At 38.0% G+C, this 18,511-nt stretch overlaps 1 protein-coding gene across 1 annotated transcript; it reads right to left on the bottom strand.

Annotated features, from left to right (window-relative positions):
* Window positions 1–1,418: 1,418 nt before the first annotated feature.
* On the bottom strand, window positions 1,419–18,237 carry LOC128475110 (uncharacterized protein C6orf132 homolog). Its single transcript, XM_053457583.1, has 5 exons — window positions 17,944–18,237; window positions 10,296–10,399; window positions 6,761–6,830; window positions 2,707–6,106; window positions 1,419–1,687 (listed from the first exon to the last, which is right to left on the bottom strand). The coding sequence occupies exons 1-5, from the start codon at window positions 18,080–18,082 to the stop codon at window positions 1,597–1,599; spliced, it is 3,804 nt and encodes a 1,267-aa protein (XP_053313558.1). The 5' UTR covers window positions 18,083–18,237; the 3' UTR covers window positions 1,419–1,596.
* Window positions 18,238–18,511: the final 274 nt, after the last annotated feature.

Genomic DNA, 18,511 nt, shown 5'->3' on the forward strand with positions numbered 1-18,511 from the left:
AGCACTTGCAGAAATAAAACAGAAAAAGGTTATTTCTGTGGCTACTTGAGATCACAGGGGCCAAAAACTAAGTTTCTATCTGTTTTTGCACTTACTTTGGAAAGACATAAAAAACAAAATCAAGGTTTCAAAGAGATCCCCCACAAGAACGTTTATTTTTTGTTATCCATCTTTATCCTTCAGACCCATTGTTATTTTTCAGCTCCTCTACTGTACTTATTGGTGTCTTCTTTTACGAACCACTTTCCTTTTACTTTCAACCCTCCCTTGCCTTTTTCCCCCATATACCCTCTTATTAATTTTGTAGATCCCTCGTGTTTTTTCCTTGCTTTGGACCCCATCCTTTCAAACATCGCTTAGTGAGGACCTGTTTGTGGTGCGTGAAACGGCACAACCAAACAAATGTCAAAATTAAGAGATTTTCCTCATCACAGATACGCATATACTAGGCTTTCAAAGATCCTTTTACAGGTTTAACCCTGCGCTCTTAATTAAACAAAGGTTACTATTGTGAATCCTTTACTCTCCCTTTTGCCCTGTGGCTCACTGCCATCAGTCTACTTTTAGGTTTATTCTAATTTTAAGCTTCAATTATAAAAGGGTATATTTTCACCAAAATACTGCATTGCATACATCACTATTCAACGGAATGCATAAAATATTTTATTGTTTTAAAATATTGTTCAAAAAACCCACACACATAAGCTTTAAGCATGCTCATTAAATTCAAAGAAGAGCCATTTGTTTAATACTATATAAAGGCACCATAGCGTACCAAACACAGAAATATACACATTAGTACAGATCCAAAAGTGCTTTTGGATAGAGATATATTCCATAGTTTATATACATTTCAAAAACAAATAACTTCACAGAAATGTTTTCTATTTATATTTAAAAATGTATTTTAATTTTACAGTTTATAAAATAAAGCTTAATATACATTATGGGAAAAAAAAAAGAAAAAAAAAAAGTTTTTTTTTCCTCTAACAAAAATAATGTACATCACTAAATAAGGAGCAATGGAAAACCTGCCTTGCCAATGACCCTTACAGGACTATAGTTCGGTAAACCGGATTTCTGGTTTTTAATACATAACAATACAAGAAAAACCATGAAGCTGACCAAGACACAACACAACAAATAAAAACATTAAAAAGAAGACCGTACATTTTTTTTTTTTTTTTTTTTACAAGGTTTGGCAAAACAAAATAACACATTAAAAGAACATGTTTTACTTATTAATATATTAGTATGCAGTATTAGAAAAGAAAATGAAAAAACAAAAATAAGAATATGTATATATAGCAGCTAAGTGTAACAAACCTATATTATATATATATATATATATATATATATATATATATATATATATATATATATATATATATATATATATATATATATCCATTCTCCTGCTTGTTAGGAAACTTGTGAAAATGTACTCCAAACAACAAATGATGATGAAATAAGCAAAGTCAAGGTAAAACCAAGTAAACAGATTAGGAATGAAACTTGTCCTTGTATAAAAGATGTGTCGATCATCGGTAACTTCTTCTGTTGCTCTGTCACAGAAACCTTGAGGGCACTGTAGCCTTACATGTAGCCACCTTGATAAGTATTCGAAATAGGCTGCCTTGTGCCTGGTCTGACTGTGAAGGTCATGCCTTGAGAGTTACTCTGCGGCCTGCAGGGGAACAGACGAGATATGAGAACAGCAATCAGATTTGATGAAAATATTGTAGAACACTAAAAGGGATAATCTTAGTAGCAGGCATCCTAGACAGCTTCCCAGTGCTCCTCAATCAAGGAGGAGCATGAGGCCTAAAGGTAGCCACCAGTCCCAGCATTAGCAGGACAGCCCTAGCACAAAGAGGCAAGCTCAGCATTAACCCTCTATTTTCCACGATACGAGGTTTCAGGAGGTAGAGTCTCAGCAGGGTCACGTGATACTGGCAACTGGCACATTTGTGACCTAGCTCTGGCTGTTGTGCCTGATTTGATCAAGTGCCAGCCCTGGACGGCTTTGTATTATATCAGTTATTATCGTCACTAATATTGCTAGAATAAGCTGCATCGTATGTTGCGTTGGCTTTTATTCTAAACAGAATGTGGACCTAAACGCAAGTAAGGTAATACCAGGAAAAGGGATATGTCTTTGTAATGTGTGCATTTATATTCATTATTATTATTTAACACATACATACATTTCCATAACTTGCAAATATCCAAGTGAGCTGTCAAATTATGACTCATAGTGATAAGTAAACCATGAAATACTAGAAAATCCTGAAGAGGTTTATTAAGGGCACAATCGTACATTTTGTACAAAAATGCACCAGCATAGTTTAACAAATGGACCGAGCACATTTATGATTTTAATGCAGTTGATGGTGTAAAAGTTCATAGACCAAGCAGGTAGGCAAAAAATAAAAAACACAGAACGCCTTCTGTTTTGTTACTGAAAATTAAATTACTGAAATATTTCAATATAAAATATGTACAACTTATGTAGAACTCTAAATCATTAATACTTTAGTTAATGGGGACTTTTATCACAACCATATCTACATAAATATAAAAAAAACAAACAAACAAAAAAAAAACTACCAATAGCTTGTGTGTTTTGTCTGTAATTGTTTTGGAGATTATGGGGTTAAACAAAAACTATACGGAGATGATTTTATATAGATATATGGATTTTACCTGACTGTAGTTTTGATGGCAGAGTAGTCTTGATTTTGAAGCTTGTATTTCATATCATTCATCATTCCCATTCTATTTAGGTTCTCAGATGAGACTCTCCTTCCCTGGGGAAGGTATCTGGATGTAGCAGCCAAAGGACGACGCGGGTCTACAGCCATAGCGGAGTTTGAGTGAGAATGCATTTGACTATATGACAATGGCAAGGGTGCAGATCTTAGAGAGCTTGGATTTTTCCCATAATTTCTGGGGGCTTCTGGTTCAGGCATATATAACCGTTGCTTAATTAGAGAGCTTCTGCGCGAATCTCTAGTGGTTCCAGTACTGTAATTGTCATTTGCGTATCTGTTATAGTCCCTGGTGCCTGATGTTGTTTGGGAAACCGTGGTCTGATTTGTTGTATAATTATACTCATTGCTTTGTATTCCAAAGTCTACTTTGTCACGAGTATTATTATTATTATAACTAAATGTCATATCTTGCTTTTGTGGTTCATTCTCCTTTGGCCCTGGACTGTTCATGAATTCTGCTGGAGGTGGAATAATTTCAAATTCAATGTCTTCATTTGTTTTTAAGGGTGGGGTGGGAGATGGGAATGATGAAATATTAAAGTTAAGTATACCACTATCATGTGATTTATTTGTGGAAATAGAACTTTCATTTGTGAACTGTTCCTCTTGTAGATAGGCAGATTTGGCCTTCCAGTTATTATCACTGCTGTCTGTTTTTGGTGCAGTTTTACTTCTAGGATATTGTGCCCCATCATTATCCAAGCTGTTGTAATCACTGGACAGCAGAGAATGCTTTTCCGGTCTGTCAAGGTTAGTAACCTGAAATCCTTCATCTCTCCAGCTTGATTTGTTCAGAAGACTGCCAGAATACGTGGATGCAATATTGGTGTCATTTAAGGCACCCAAGCCACCTTCCTGAGAAATATGCCCTTTATTCTCCTGTTTGGGCACAACGGCAAAGGTGTTTGTTGGACTTGTAACCAAAACTTTAGGCAAAATACTACGGTCTACAGACCGAGAACGTGGACCTTTTTGGGCACGCCTCTTTGCTGCCAAGAGCAATGCCATAGGGGACCCAGGTTCAATTTTATCTTCTGTTACAGAGGGTTCAAGTACACTTGTAGGTTGTTCTACTGGTGGTTCATCCTTGGACAGGAGGATTTTTTCAGATTTGGAAATGCTTTCTTTTTCTAAACTTGGCAATGTGTCTGGCTTTGAGGACTGCAAATCAAAGTTCCAGCTGCCAGCAGAAGCCTTCCTTTCATGATGTGACTTGTATGATGGGATGGGATTCATTCTGTTTGATATATCTGTAGCTTTTGGTGGTGAAGGAGGCACATGCTCAAGAAGACTGGGTTTAGTATCTTGTACAAGATGTTTTTTATGAGTAGCTTCCGGAGTGTGTTTTGTCGGCAAATAGTCTGGCTCAGGAATCTTAATATCCACTTTGCTACTTTTAGGAAGCCACTCAGAGTTGTCTGCATCAGGATCCTCTTTATCAGGCTTAGCAGGTAAGAGTGGGACTTTCAACATCAAGGAGTTAACCAGATTGGTATCTCCACCTTTTGATAGCACATTTATGTTAGCATTTTTGTTTTTAATTTCCAGTCCTTGTCGAACATTTTTAAGACCACCAATTTTCTGGTCGTCTTTCTTTGGTGATGACAAGAAGGCTTCCAACTCTTCTTTGATTTTGCCAACTCTGTTTTTTTGATCATCATCAATATTAGCATTAACAGACAACTGAGCAGGTCTAATTTCAATAGTATTCGCCTTTTTTGCTAGGTGCTTGAGGCTCTCCTCTTTTGCCTGTAATGCCTTGTGTAATGGTAGCTGGGAAGTTTGTCCTGAAGTCAAAGTCTGAGAAGCAGGCAACAGCAAAGGTGGTGCAGGAGGTACTTTTGGTGGAGGAGGCGGGGGAACCATTAATGGTGGTGCAGGTGGAAAAGTCGGAGAGTCATTGTTTTTATCAACTACAGGTGATACATGAGACGTGGTAGGTAAGGGAGGAGCAGGGGGAGGAGCAGGTGGCGTCTTTGGTGGTACAGCCAGTGGAATCATAGGCGGCAGTGGTGGGGGTGCAGTTGGTGGAGGCGGTGGAGGCATTGAAGGTGGATTTGGTGGAGCCGTAGATGGTGGTGGAGGTGGAGAGGTGACAGGTGGTGGTGTAATTGCCTCAGATTTCATATCACACTCAACACTTTCCAAATCTTTATTAAATGCATTAATATCTTTTTTGGTCAAAGAATCTTTTTTACCACTTACATTTGTATTGGCTATGGAAAAATTGTCTAAAATAGGTTTCAGTGAGATGACCTTTATAGTGGGCTTTGAATTATCTGTAGAGTATGCCTCTTTGTTAAACTTAATTTTATTGAACTCTATGCTGCTCTGGGGACGTCTTGTTGCTCCTTTAGACTGGTCATTTACCGAAACCACCGATGCTATTTCAGTTTTATTCTGTGTTATTTTGTTGGGCTGTTTATGGTCACTACCATCGAATGCAGGCATTTCATTAACATTTCCTAAACTTAATGTCTCATTGCCACTCTTGAAACGACCAATGACAGGTGTAACCGGTAAACTCAAACTGGTTTGCACATTTGATGGTCCAAAATCGACATTCTCCCTTTCTGTCCCGAAAGTCCTTTCCACATTCTGATCAATGCTATGAATTACTGTTTGTGGACCTTCCATTATTATCATGGATTTTCTCTTGTTTAATGTATCGTTTATAGGTGTCTGTCCTTGCCCTGTAGTTGCAAAAAGTTTGGCTTGGACATTAGGGTTAAAGCTTGATGCCAATGGTGAGAGTGGAGGTTCCTTGGCATAATGGTTACTCATAATGTCTCTTTGATGGATCATTTGTTCTTGCTGTTGTATAGATGATGTCCTTGCTGGGGCAGGAGGTGGATTTTTAAACGACCTTGGTAAAGTAGACCGGGGTTCGATATCATAGTTTGGCTGCTCATGTTTATGCAGAAGGGTAGGAGTTAAGGAAAACCGATTAGGCAATCCCACAGGCTCATCAGTCGGCAGTGTATTAAGGATAGTTTCAGATTTCCATTTCGAGACATTAGGCTGCTGGTCCCCATGTGACATAATGGTAGGGGGTACAGGTGCAACATTAAAATTAGGTGCAGTAGGTACAGAAGTATTTGGTGTGGGTGGTATAAAGTCCGGTGGACTTGGAGAAGCTGGAGAGGATATTGTGGATGAGGGTGGGCTCTCCTGTGGTGGAGGAGGTGGGGGCATTGTAGGAGGAGGAGGTGGCGGCATATTGGGTGGAGCTGGAATATCTTCATCAAAATTATCTTCATAATAGTGACTTCCTCTCAAATCTCCAACAGAACTGTACATCCTGTAATTCCCATTTAATTTTGCCCCATTTCCTAAAATACATAAAAAAAAAAAAAAAAATTTGCGAACCATTTTTTTTGCTACCACTTTTTGTAAAATCGGATATAAGATATAGAAAAATCGAGATCAAATATTTTTGCCTAATTAATCTCCACAGCTCCGAAAATGAATAATATATAGCCTCCTCACTGTAGGAACTGTTAGTCAAGCTGGGTGGGTCTTAAAGCAAGGCCCAGTCCCACGCAGCGTTTGAATTCCCATGATGTTAAGTTAGTATGAGAAAAAAAAATTAAGAGGTGAAGTGGAGAGGAACGGAGACAGCTTCACGATATGAAGAGTGTGAGATGGAGAAGGTAGGTAAGTTGAACAGATGGTAGGCAAAGTGAAATGAGAAAAGGAAGGGTAGTTATGGGGATTATAGGGAAATCAAGGAGGGAAGGAGCGAGAGGGAAACAAATCTGGGATTTGTTTACGGCCACAGAATTTGCAGCTAAACCTTTTACATTTTAAAGGATATCTTTTCAACATAGAGACACCAACAGAGTGTCATAACCAGCATGATGATGCATTCATATATGCTCAGCTTACTTGGGAAAGTTCAGACTTGCGGACGGTGAGCATTGCTACACTTCTTTATTGCTCCATAATCTCACTGTACTCAAGGCAAATATATAAAAATTGCTTACCCATAAGGTTATCAGAAAATCCAGGTGGAACGGATGGGGTTGGCACCGCTAATGCTTGAGTCTCTGTGTTCTGACAATGATAATGTGAATCGTAAGCATCAAGAATAAAAAAGTAATAAAACATGCACCAACTTCACCTGGTCCCATCTAAATACACTTGACTGATTTGCTTAAAATGTATTTTTTACAAACATTTTCAAAAGGGCCAACAGCTTTCAAACATATACAGACAAAAGGAACTAGAAATAATGTACACTCATATGTATACAGTATATGTATACACACATATACTGTATACATACATGTACAGTTGTGTGAAAAAGAAAGTACACCCTCTTTGAATTCAATGGCTTTACATATCAAAACATTATCTGATCAGGGGGGCAGCAGGAGCCAAGCCACAGTCTGAGATTGCCACATAAGAGCAAGCCCAAGGTAGCTCTACCTTGTCCTTTGCATCAAAATAATTTTTTTGAGCCCTCTGCCACCTCTACTGACAGGCTTCAGTAAAAAGTATTCCCAATACCCTTTTTTGTGTTGAATGTGCCTGTTTTATAAACATTAAAATATATATATATATATATATATATATATATATATATATATATATATATATATATTTTAACATGTAATTAGTTCTTCAAAATTGTATTTCAACAATTTAGTGATCAGCATTTTAACGTATAGTAATTTTAGATGGAAATGGTAGATCCCTTCCCAGTAATCAAACAGGTATGTCAGGAATTTTTAAGAAACATATGTAACCATTGCAAGAGCTTCACTACAGCCGGTTTGGCTGGGTTGACACAAAGAATGTGCATTATATGTGTACATATAATACATATGTATCAATAGTGCTAGATTTGCATATTTAAACAAACGTGACCAAAACCAAATACCAGAAATCTCGTTTGAGCAGAACAGAAGGGAAGAACTTTCCAAGTATTGCTAAATCATCACAGAATAATCATCTACATTACAGAAGTAAATCTGTTTTCTGAAACCGTTGATAGCTTGGGCCAGGGCCGGACTGAAGGCAGCCCTGGCACTTTAAGGCTAGCAGCTGATGTAGGTGCAGCCACTGGCTGGATATGAGCAGCACACTACGTTTTTATGCTGTGCATTTGCTCTGTGTGCAAGTTGCCAGACTGGGCCTGGCTTGTGTTTATTGTCGGTCGACCACTGTAAATGTTTTGGATGAGCTTAGTTTAAAAGTTAACCCTACTTAAGGTGTATAATGTCAGCTTATAGCAGGGTCAGCATGATTCTCTCCCTTATCCTCACTTCACAAAACTTTAAAAGGAGCAACGCACTGCTCCAATGCGGTATGGCACTCTGGTCCTCCCTGGTACGTTCCATTCCATTATTCCACAGATCCTCTATCAGCAAAAGGCGTAGTGTTCATGCACGTCTTGAACACTGCTCCATCAGCGACAGCCAAGATTTCAGCACATAGGATCCAAAGTGCTTGACAGCGAGGGACTCCGCAGGAAGCAGTTCTGAGCAATTTAAATGAATTTCAAGGACCTGTTTTTTCACATGTAAAGGGATATTGCTTGTTTTTTTTTTTTTTTTTTTTTCATATAGCTGGGAGCTTCATAATTGAGAGACACCCTCCATATGTAGAACAACTGAATGCAACATACACACCGGGGAAGACCAGAGTGCCATACCATATTGGAGATGAGAGTTGGTACTGTGTTAGCTGTAGAATTACAGGAGACAAGTGGCGTTTGAATGATACCTTTATTGGCTGAGTAAATATAGATTGTAAGCTTTCAAGACCTCTCAGGTCCCTTCATCAGGCATGTTATACAAAAATGTGTGAATGAATTACCACATAGGAGCAGTGAGTTGCTCCTTTTAAAGTCTTGTGAAGACACCAACTGGTCATTCAAAAAAAAAAAAGATAGCCTATCTCCAGGGTGTAAGATATAGCGGAGGTAATATCATATTAAAATGTGTACTGTGCCAAAGTATATCTACCTGCTATTGCCAAATTTACATTAGATTTCACTGTGTTTATGTAAAGTTGTCCTCGAGGTAACAGTATATTACAAATAAAGTTGTTGCTCAACTCTATGAAATATAAATGGTTAAATTGCCAATCCCTGACAAGCATCCTCAAATATTTACACTAGGAAAGGAATGAACTGCCCTCTCCACTCATTCTTTAAACAGAATAGATCTCCATGTACTAGAAAGTCATCTATTATTTTTTTTAACAAAATATTACAAAACGGGCAGTTTAAGGTCCCGGACAACCTGCGTATTAATGTAATATGCATTCTTAAAAAAAAACAAAAAAAACAAACAGTAACCTAGAAAACACAGGAGCTGTCAACCAGTTGCAGGAAAGCGCTACCATTAAAATAAATGGGACAGCATGCCCAAAGAGTTACCCAAGCCATTGCTGGGACTTACTGGCAGTAAGTATATACCTTGTAGGGAAATATGTTAAGCCAGGTGGTAGGAGTGGGGGCAAATGCAACTGGGGGGGTCTGCAGAATCCAAGCTTTTCAAGGGGCAGGTGTAAATTGATTCCATTAAATTAGTTGGGAGTGGGAAAAAGATTGGCCAAGGAGCAGGCATGGCTCACCACCACTCTCCTGCCCTGGAGAAAGAGGTGAGTGACATGCCAATATTGCCTCTTTATAATAAATAGTTGAGTGGGGAGTTGAGACCACAACTCTTAACAATGCTCCCTTTAGCGAATAGATCCCATCTAACTTGAGTTCTAACTCTTGCATGAGATCACAGTTGCAACAATTACAAAACAAATGTGAAATATTCATAATTTGTAAAGTTTACATAGGAATGTGACCATGATAGATCACACAATAGTTACTTTGACATGTCCAGGTTCAACCTATCTTGACATATCCCCGAGAATACATGTCCTGCAGAGAACTGCAACCAACTTCTGGCAATATGCTTAAAGGGAACAGGACTGGAACTATATAGGCAGAGCATGACAACTTCACAATAGCACAGCCAGTGCTCTGTATATATCTATACATTTTTATGATTAAGGAGTATATCATTAATATTAAATTAAATACTGCAGTTTACGCCTGTCTAATAAATCCTATAAATGTATAATTTATTATTGTTAATAAATCATGGCTCATCTTAAAAATTGTACTGTATTTCTTTGATATACTCCAACCATATTTACATTTCTCATAAAAGCACCTGACCAGGAAAAACAAACTCTGTATTTGCACAATAAAAATACCTCCGCACTGCCCAACCCCCATATTGCTTGGTATGCGCAGTCTATGGGTTTGCCAGCCTCATGCATTGTATGTTGCCCTGTTATCCACAAACGTCTGGAACGCAAGGTCAACTATAGTTATGTATAATATTTGTTATATACATTACGTGAGCAAAAGCACTCACGTACATTAAATGTTATACTGACATTATCTTTAACCCCTGTAAGAATGCACTGCATATACTTTTCTGATATGAAATCACAATAATTGGCAACATGAATAATGAACGGTTGCCAGATAAGGTATAAAACACTTACACTAGTAGAGAAATTAAGCATTGGTCTGGCACGAGGTCCAGGTCGGGCTTTCAGAGTTGCAGTACCCGATTCATCCAAAAAGGAAAAGGAGGGCATCGTTCCATCTGCAAGGAAAAGTCAGATTTTAGGTCTAAGAAAAATATTTTTAACCATCTACTAATGCATTAGGTTCATATTATACATTGTATTCTTCTGAAAGCTTGTACTATTCACCAATCGACATATTGTAGTGTGGGACTTAAGGCACAGACCAACAATAAACGTTATATAAAACCTTTGTTATTTTTAATATATTCAAGTCACTATCCTCTTGTTACTAGCCTAAGGATTTGGTACACGTACACCTATGCTGTTTGTGCGTTTACTGAGCTTGGCATTAGACCAATGGAACTACTAACAATAATCATACACAATATATATTATATATAAACAGCAGGACTTCTGACCAGTGTGCCGAGGTCTAAGCCATTTTATATGCACAATGACCATTATCTAAAAGTATACCAGATAGGTATTTGGTTTAAGTAATTATGAAACTGGGCTGTAAAAGATTGATTTGTAGGTCATATTTGTGCAGATGGACAGGCCAGGCCAGGCCAGGCCTAGACTACATGTGTGCTCAGGCAGCTTGGAGGATAAGAGGGGCATTGTTAAGTAAACCAAATAATTGTGTGTATATTATATATATATATATATACATATATATATATATACATATATATATATATATATATATATATATATATATATATATATATATATATATATATATACATATATATATATATACACACACACACGCACACACACACACTGTAATAGTTCAGACCATGATGTTATGATGGATACTGAGGTAGCTGCAAAATACATTTTGTGACATCCTCCAGGCCTAGTACATACTGTAATACCCTTATACTTGTAATACATATGCAAATGAGAGCAATGGTTAAAAGAGTCCCAATGAAACTGCCTGGCAGGATCATTTAAAGATCATATTTCCTAGTTTCAGGGCAAGAGCATGTATGTTCTAGCAAATATTTATAGACTCATAACATTCATTTTAATTTCCTGAAGTAGCGACAGCCACACCTAAAGTTACAATCAGATGAGTTAAAAAATACCAAAATGGAGCTCAGTAGAATATGATTTTTTCAATGCAAAAACCACATATATGGAAATGCTTTTATTTAACACATGCGTCATTCTTAACCAGACATAGAAAATGTATATTCTAGAAAAAGTACAATATGTATCTAATGTGTTAATGAAGAACAGTGTGTTACACATAGGCTAGCATTAAAGACAAAAAGGTAGAATATGCCAAATAGTAGACATGTCTCCTATGAGGTTCACAGTACCTTCTGAGGACCTCTGAGGTCCCCAAAGTTTATACAACTCCACATCTTTTGTGGTTCAATTAAGAGGCTTCTTTGACCCTCGCATGGATTGTAATCTGTACTCGAGAGAACACCTACCCATTTTCTCTGAACCATTCTACCATTTTCTCACGACCACACATACTCTATCGCCATATACTTATGCTAGAATGATCCACATTCTTTTGGAAAACCGCAATAAACAAAATAAAGCAAAAAAAAGGTAGGAAATAAAGAAGTGTTCTATTTTTGCATTCACAAATCAGATCCATTTGGCAATAAAGCCGTTCCGAGCTTGTCACCATGGATTAAAAACGCATCACAACAGTAGTCTGGAAACATTCTTTAAGGTTCAACACCCTAATTTATAGACACACCTCATTCGCTCATAATTAGTTCATTTGGACACTCATTCTAACTTGTACTGAAACCATTGTGACATCATTTATGTGAGTCAGCAAGGATTTAGAGCGTGGGAGATTTATATTCAGAGACTGTGTCACCCTGTAATAAGAGTTTAATACAGCATATACTGCTGTTTTGTCAACACATTTTTTTAATGGAACATATTATTGAGGATGAAGAATTGGCTTCACTTTCTCAGTATTCTGAAGTTCTAAGTAGTGGACATATTTGCTATGCATTTGTTAAACGAGGAATTTGCTCTATTATTTAAAAGGCACCCTTATTATTCATGATCTTTTTCTGAATGGAGAGGACATTCTTCAGATACAACATATACATATTTTATCCATCATTTACCATTAAAAAAGTACTAATGAACACAGAAAAACATTTTTTTTTTCAATAATAAATTGAGCAATGTGTAACCGAACAAAGATAAACGTAAAATTCAACCCACAAAAGATTTTGTTCTGTCACCTGTAGAGACCACATGACCAAGAACAGCTCTACTGATTCCCAGAGACTGACATGAAGAATCTGTCGCTACTTTTATGCTGTGACCAAAGGTCTAGACAGCAATGGCATGCCATTGGGGATACAAAAGGTGAATTTGCCCCCTTAACATTATAAATACTTTCTATAATGGACCCCCATTTACAACCATACAAATAAGGGTAAAAGCTAGGCGTTTGATTCATAATCCACAGCTGCTATTAAATGTACTCCCTCATTTGCACATATCTGCTACTTTATACATAGTTTTGGGCACAGCACACGGTTGAACTCCAGAAGCCTAACCATTCGACCTACATATTGAACTTTCAACTTCATCACTGCAGGATAGGAACGTTCCTGACCCATGCACGTAATCTACAAACAGCAGTAAGCGAGAATTAATATGCTTATGACTAAAGCTCTCGACCACACAGAGGACGGCAATCAAAATAAAATACCCTTACGCGACAAGTAGAAATATTATATAATCTTGCAATTTCTGACATACAGGTTTAGCCCCCCGAGTGGCAGAAGGGTGGGGAAGGCTTTTCAATGTCTGTCTACCAGGTGTCCATTCCCACCTTAGAATTGGGGTGTAAAGAATGAGTATTCCAATTTATTTTGTTTATCCCTTAGGAGTACCAACCATGTGCAAAACCCAGAATTAAGGTTTCATATAAAGTATATGCTGGACCACGCCTCGGAAAGAACAGCTTCTAATGGGTGTAGATGGATACACCTAATGTGCAGAACAAAATTTATAATTAGCTGGATGCAGATGTTTTAATCCCACATAGGGCCAAAATTTGTCATCAAATCAGAGCCGGCATTAGAGCCCTATAAGTAGTTCAGGAACACAAGAAACAGGAGACGTGTTTCAATGACAACACAAACCTCACTCATAGCACCCTCCAACATACCACACATACGTACACACATTTACACAAGTACACACATGCTAAAACAAACGCCCTTTCACACCACTTTCACATACATGCAGGTCAGACCAGTCCTTTATGAACAACTTTGGATGGCACAGGAGGCAATTGCCCCCCCCACCGTCAACCAAGCCTAGCCCTGTCCTGCTTCCCTCCCTGAAGCATAAGGAATGGCTTAAACATCTAGAATTCCCAGAAGCAGGTGACCTCAAGTCTTCAAGAAGCGGTGGGCAAAATGCAGAGCCCTCTCCACCACCAAAAACCTCATCAGTGGCTTGGCTCCACTGCAGCATCCATATCATATCTCCAGGACAGAACCTTGAAAACCTTGATAGCAGTGTCACATTACTGGTGCATATACCAAGCATATATAATTCTATGTTTTTTGGAGGGACAATATTACTCTTGCTCTTACTGCAGCAAAATCTTACTTTTTGTAATGCGTAGCGAAGTCAAGGAGCTGAAACACAAGTCTCCTGCAAACGCCCCACCTTAGTGAATACTCCCAATTGTCTATTTGGACCAGATGTCTCTACTTCAGTGAACAGTTTCTGATCATCTTCAGAAGACAGTATTTTGGTAGCACTGTTTGTTACATGTATTTAACAGCACTTTTCAAATAGACCAGATAGATCTCAAAAATAGTATTTCTAATATGGAGATGCAGAGAAGTCCTTCGTATACCTGTGAATACAGATGATACAGGACTGAACCTGTCACATCTTTCTGTTGATGTAAACTGCAGCTGCATGAATCACAGGGAAGCCAAGCCTTAACCACAACATAACCACAATGGATGACCTAATCAAAAGGAGAAATTTAAACCAAGCGTCAGTTCCATTTGCACACAAACCAAATCTGTTATTATACATAGTAACATCCATCGGAAATTTCCGGTATATAAAAAACAAAAATGACAACTATTCTGTTTCATGAGTCTACATAGTGGCTCTTTTTTGTTCATCATCAACTGTGGTCTATTCACTTAAGACACTTCAGACCCTTTATACATGTTACAACCCATTGGGCCAATGTAATGTAATGGGCCAACCCATTTCAACTTCTCCTGCATAAGGGGCTAGTTTGACACTGTGTAATGTATCGTTAAATCAGTAAGCGTTCTTAAAGCCTCTTCAACAGTTCAACGATGCACTTTTGGAAAATATTGACAGGGTTTTCCTGCAAACTCTCCTTATAACCTCCTCTTTAATGAAAAAACTATAATGCATGATATACTCGATATATATCACAAGCAAGAGTGAAAGAGGGAAGCCTCACTTGCCAGTTTCTACAAAGGTTAGCACTGTGAGGCCCTCCTAAGTGTGGCCTTAGTCTGCTGGATAAGTGTCCATGCTGGTGGCACAGGCAAGTTCCTATACAGTTCAGCATAGAACCAGACTCAAATGGGTAATATATAAAGGCAATAAAGGGACATTCCAGGTATCATATGCAATTTAAAGCATATTATAGTTAACAGGTCCCTCAAATGTTTGTGATGTCCCACCAGCAAATGGATGTTGGATTCTAAAAACAAACAAACATTCTCAATTTGCAATTGCCTTTTTTCTTGACTTTCCAGATTTAAAAGAGGATTAAGAGGCATTTTCCATCACCTCACACTTACATTTTTGTGTAACTCTTGAGGCCATCATGGTGTGCCCGGCCTAGAAGGAGTCTAAGTTATGCATGAGTATGTGTTGCTCGGCTTGCAAGGTTACATGGTGTTTCCCTTGGAATAGTATTAAAAAGGACCTATACATCTCCCAAGCAATACTAGGACTGGTGGACTCTTGTCGTCGATTGAGAATGTCATTGATATTGGACAAAGAGTATATTTTAAGTTAACAAAAACAGACCTTGCTCAAAATCTTCCTAAGCACTCTTTTTTGCTCCCGGTATACATCTATAGCCTATTATCTAAGTGCGTCCCTATGCAGTAGACCTTTGCTCAGCCCAATATAATGGGAAAGAGAACGAGTAGCAATCCTGAGGTCATATAAACCATCACTTATCTTCTGCATTCATATATATACTAGATGAATTATTAACTTTTAGCTTGCATGTTTATAGGGAGTGTACAGTGTAAGATCAGGTCTCCTCCTTCCATTTTGTAATAAACAGTTTGCATGTGAAACTTCACTGTGAGAATAAAACCATTCCGTAATTACTATTTATTATCTGTGTATGTACAACACCAGATAGGACTGCTGAAACTTTGCAAATTTCCAACTGGCCTTATATATATATATATATATATATATATTTTTTTTTTTTACAGAAGGATAATTAACTTTCACCGCCAAATAATTTCTCCAGAAATGTGATATATTAAAAGTATATTCAACCATATAGTGTTAGGAAATTATAGTTGGGCTTACAAAATATTTATGTGTTATGATTTCACTAATTACATACTAGTTTTGTTGGTTTCAGTCTAGGTCTTCTAGCTGAAATCATGGATTAAATGGTATGTTTATGATCCGACAGCCAATGGTTATTTTCAAAGCTTAAAAAGAAAAAAAAAAGTTATGCGGATTGATCTTCTAAACAGAAGCATATCGGAACATTTTAGTGTTGGCTGTCAGTTGTTGGCCTACGTTCACCAATTGCTAATACAATGCCATATGGATGTTCAAGTAAAGCAAGGTCCACTCTTCAAGGAAAGATAGAGATGCATATGGTACTCTGGAAATCAGCCACAACACAACAAAGAACCAGTGAACATAGCTGAATTCATATTCCATCAGGCCATGGTCAGAAGAAACCTACAATGCCTCCTTTGGACCATGATAGATTCCATGGGTGGTAGCATCGATTCCTTGTGTACGCATTCCCTTTGATGCCGGGAAGTACTTAAACGCAGGGGCTGATGAGCAACCTGTAAAAATGGAGACGTGTCCTGGGAAAAATGGCAAGCCTATCTACAGGTGGCTCATACGTCCATACATATAATGCCATGTATAAAGAACAGCACCGGAGGGGAACACACTGCGTTGGTTTAGGTGTCTGCCTGTAGACATGTCATAAGACCGTCAAGCACCACTAACTCCTACTTACTTTTGCTCCGTTCACAATATTTCAGGGAACTCTCAACAGTCATGTGACACAAACGCAGGCACTGAAAGGTTGTTATGGAAACTGAAAAGGTTTCTGTGTTGTTTCAATGTGATTAAAATGTTAAAGAACATAATAACAGGACATACTAGCAAAGGTATATTTCTTCATCCTCAATGTAACAGCACATATTTGTTTAGAGTAATGATTCCCAACCTTAGTTGTCAAACAGCCCACAGGGAACGCTCTGTGTACACACAGGTATTGTGAGCTCCAACTAGTCCATGATGTTCCAGGGTTGATCATCTGCTCAGATCATTAAAAGCACAGCTCTGCAATGATCTATGCAATGTGTTTTGTTTCACAGTTTTTGTTGCATTGTTATACAAAAGCAAAAAAATGTCTAATGGCATGTCAGATAAAATCACACCGCCAACAAAAGGATAAATGTAGAAAAAGTCAACAAGCAGCAATCCAGCTACCAAGGAACTACTATTCTCTATACAGATCAGTTAACCTGATCAGTAATGCAACTGAGAGCAACTCAGTGGATGGGTAACCTAAAATGTTTGCCACCCCACAACTCTACCAGAAAAAGAGTGGTCTAAGCACCTGGTGGCATAGTGGGTAAAAGATGGGTTTGTCATTCCTCTACTTACAGGAGGTCATCAGATGCAGAAACACAGGGAAAGGGTTAGGATGTCCATCAAAGAAAAAGAGTCCTCACAGGACTATCCTGTTTTATTAAACCATCATCTTCAACCACATTCAATGCCACAACATGCAAATTGTGAAAATATCTACACAAACGACCCTTTTTGCCATGAAACTGCAATGATACTTAAACTATCTGAAAAGAGGACTAATATATATATATATATATATTAGATATATCCAGACATATGACATTACCCCATTCTTGTGTGAATAATGTTATATTACATACACAGGCATAATGGAGTTTCTCTTTTGACAAGAACACATCAAAAATAAAATCATATTCCCAATCTCCCCCTAACAAATAGAATAAACTTTAATGAATGCTCATTAACCCTTTATCTGCCATTAGCTTTTTTTGTAATGGTCACATTCTTCTTTTTTTCTTAATGTCAGTGAAAAGGGCATGCATTGAAGACATGAAGGGGTGATTATCTGTGCATTGCAAAAATTCACTTCAGGTGCCCAATGACAAACTTATTTACTAAAGAACCACCTGCCGTGCTGTAGAAAATCGACATGAAAGCCTTATATATATTATATATAGCCTTATATACGTTTAGGAATACCCCCCCATACCTGGGGTTGAATCTCAGACACCTGTCTTTTCATTCACTTACTTTAATGGGCAATGCAAACCACCCTCCCCACACATTCACTAACCTTTGTAACTGTCAGATCCTTTCTTGGCTCCCTGGGGCAGAATCCAAGGTGGGTTATCAGCAAACAACGAGTTATTGTTTGTATTTTTCTTCCCAAAAAGCTTGCTGAGGGTCCCTTGCATGGTATTACTCTTCTTCATTGTGAAAATATATCGAGGTCTCTGATAAATGCCCTACGATTTGCTCTAATAAGACATGTTTCCCAGGCAGCCCACGCGATAAATCCTTGATGATCGAGCTCTGGAAGAATTGTAACCCCGAGACCCACCTTTGCAGCAGGTAAATAGCTAATTCCTGTTGGTTCACTGGATTTGCATACACCTTTTTTTTTTCCAGACCCCACCCTCCCTGTACAAACTGCACTAGTCACATTCCTGCCCTTCCTAAGCACCACCTTCAGAGGTAAGAGTCTAAGAGGCAAACTAAATTTAACCTCTTTGGCACTGGAATGGTTAACCTTACTGACGTGCTATTGCAAGCATTACACAGATAGAAAGGATTGTACTTGTGTACAACCATACATACTTCTTGATCACTAGTTGAATGCACAATATGTTACTATTTTATGT

The sequence above is a fragment of the Spea bombifrons genome, chromosome 2, assembly GCF_027358695.1.
Source record: "Spea bombifrons isolate aSpeBom1 chromosome 2, aSpeBom1.2.pri, whole genome shotgun sequence".
NCBI lineage: Eukaryota > Metazoa > Chordata > Amphibia > Anura > Pelobatidae > Spea > Spea bombifrons.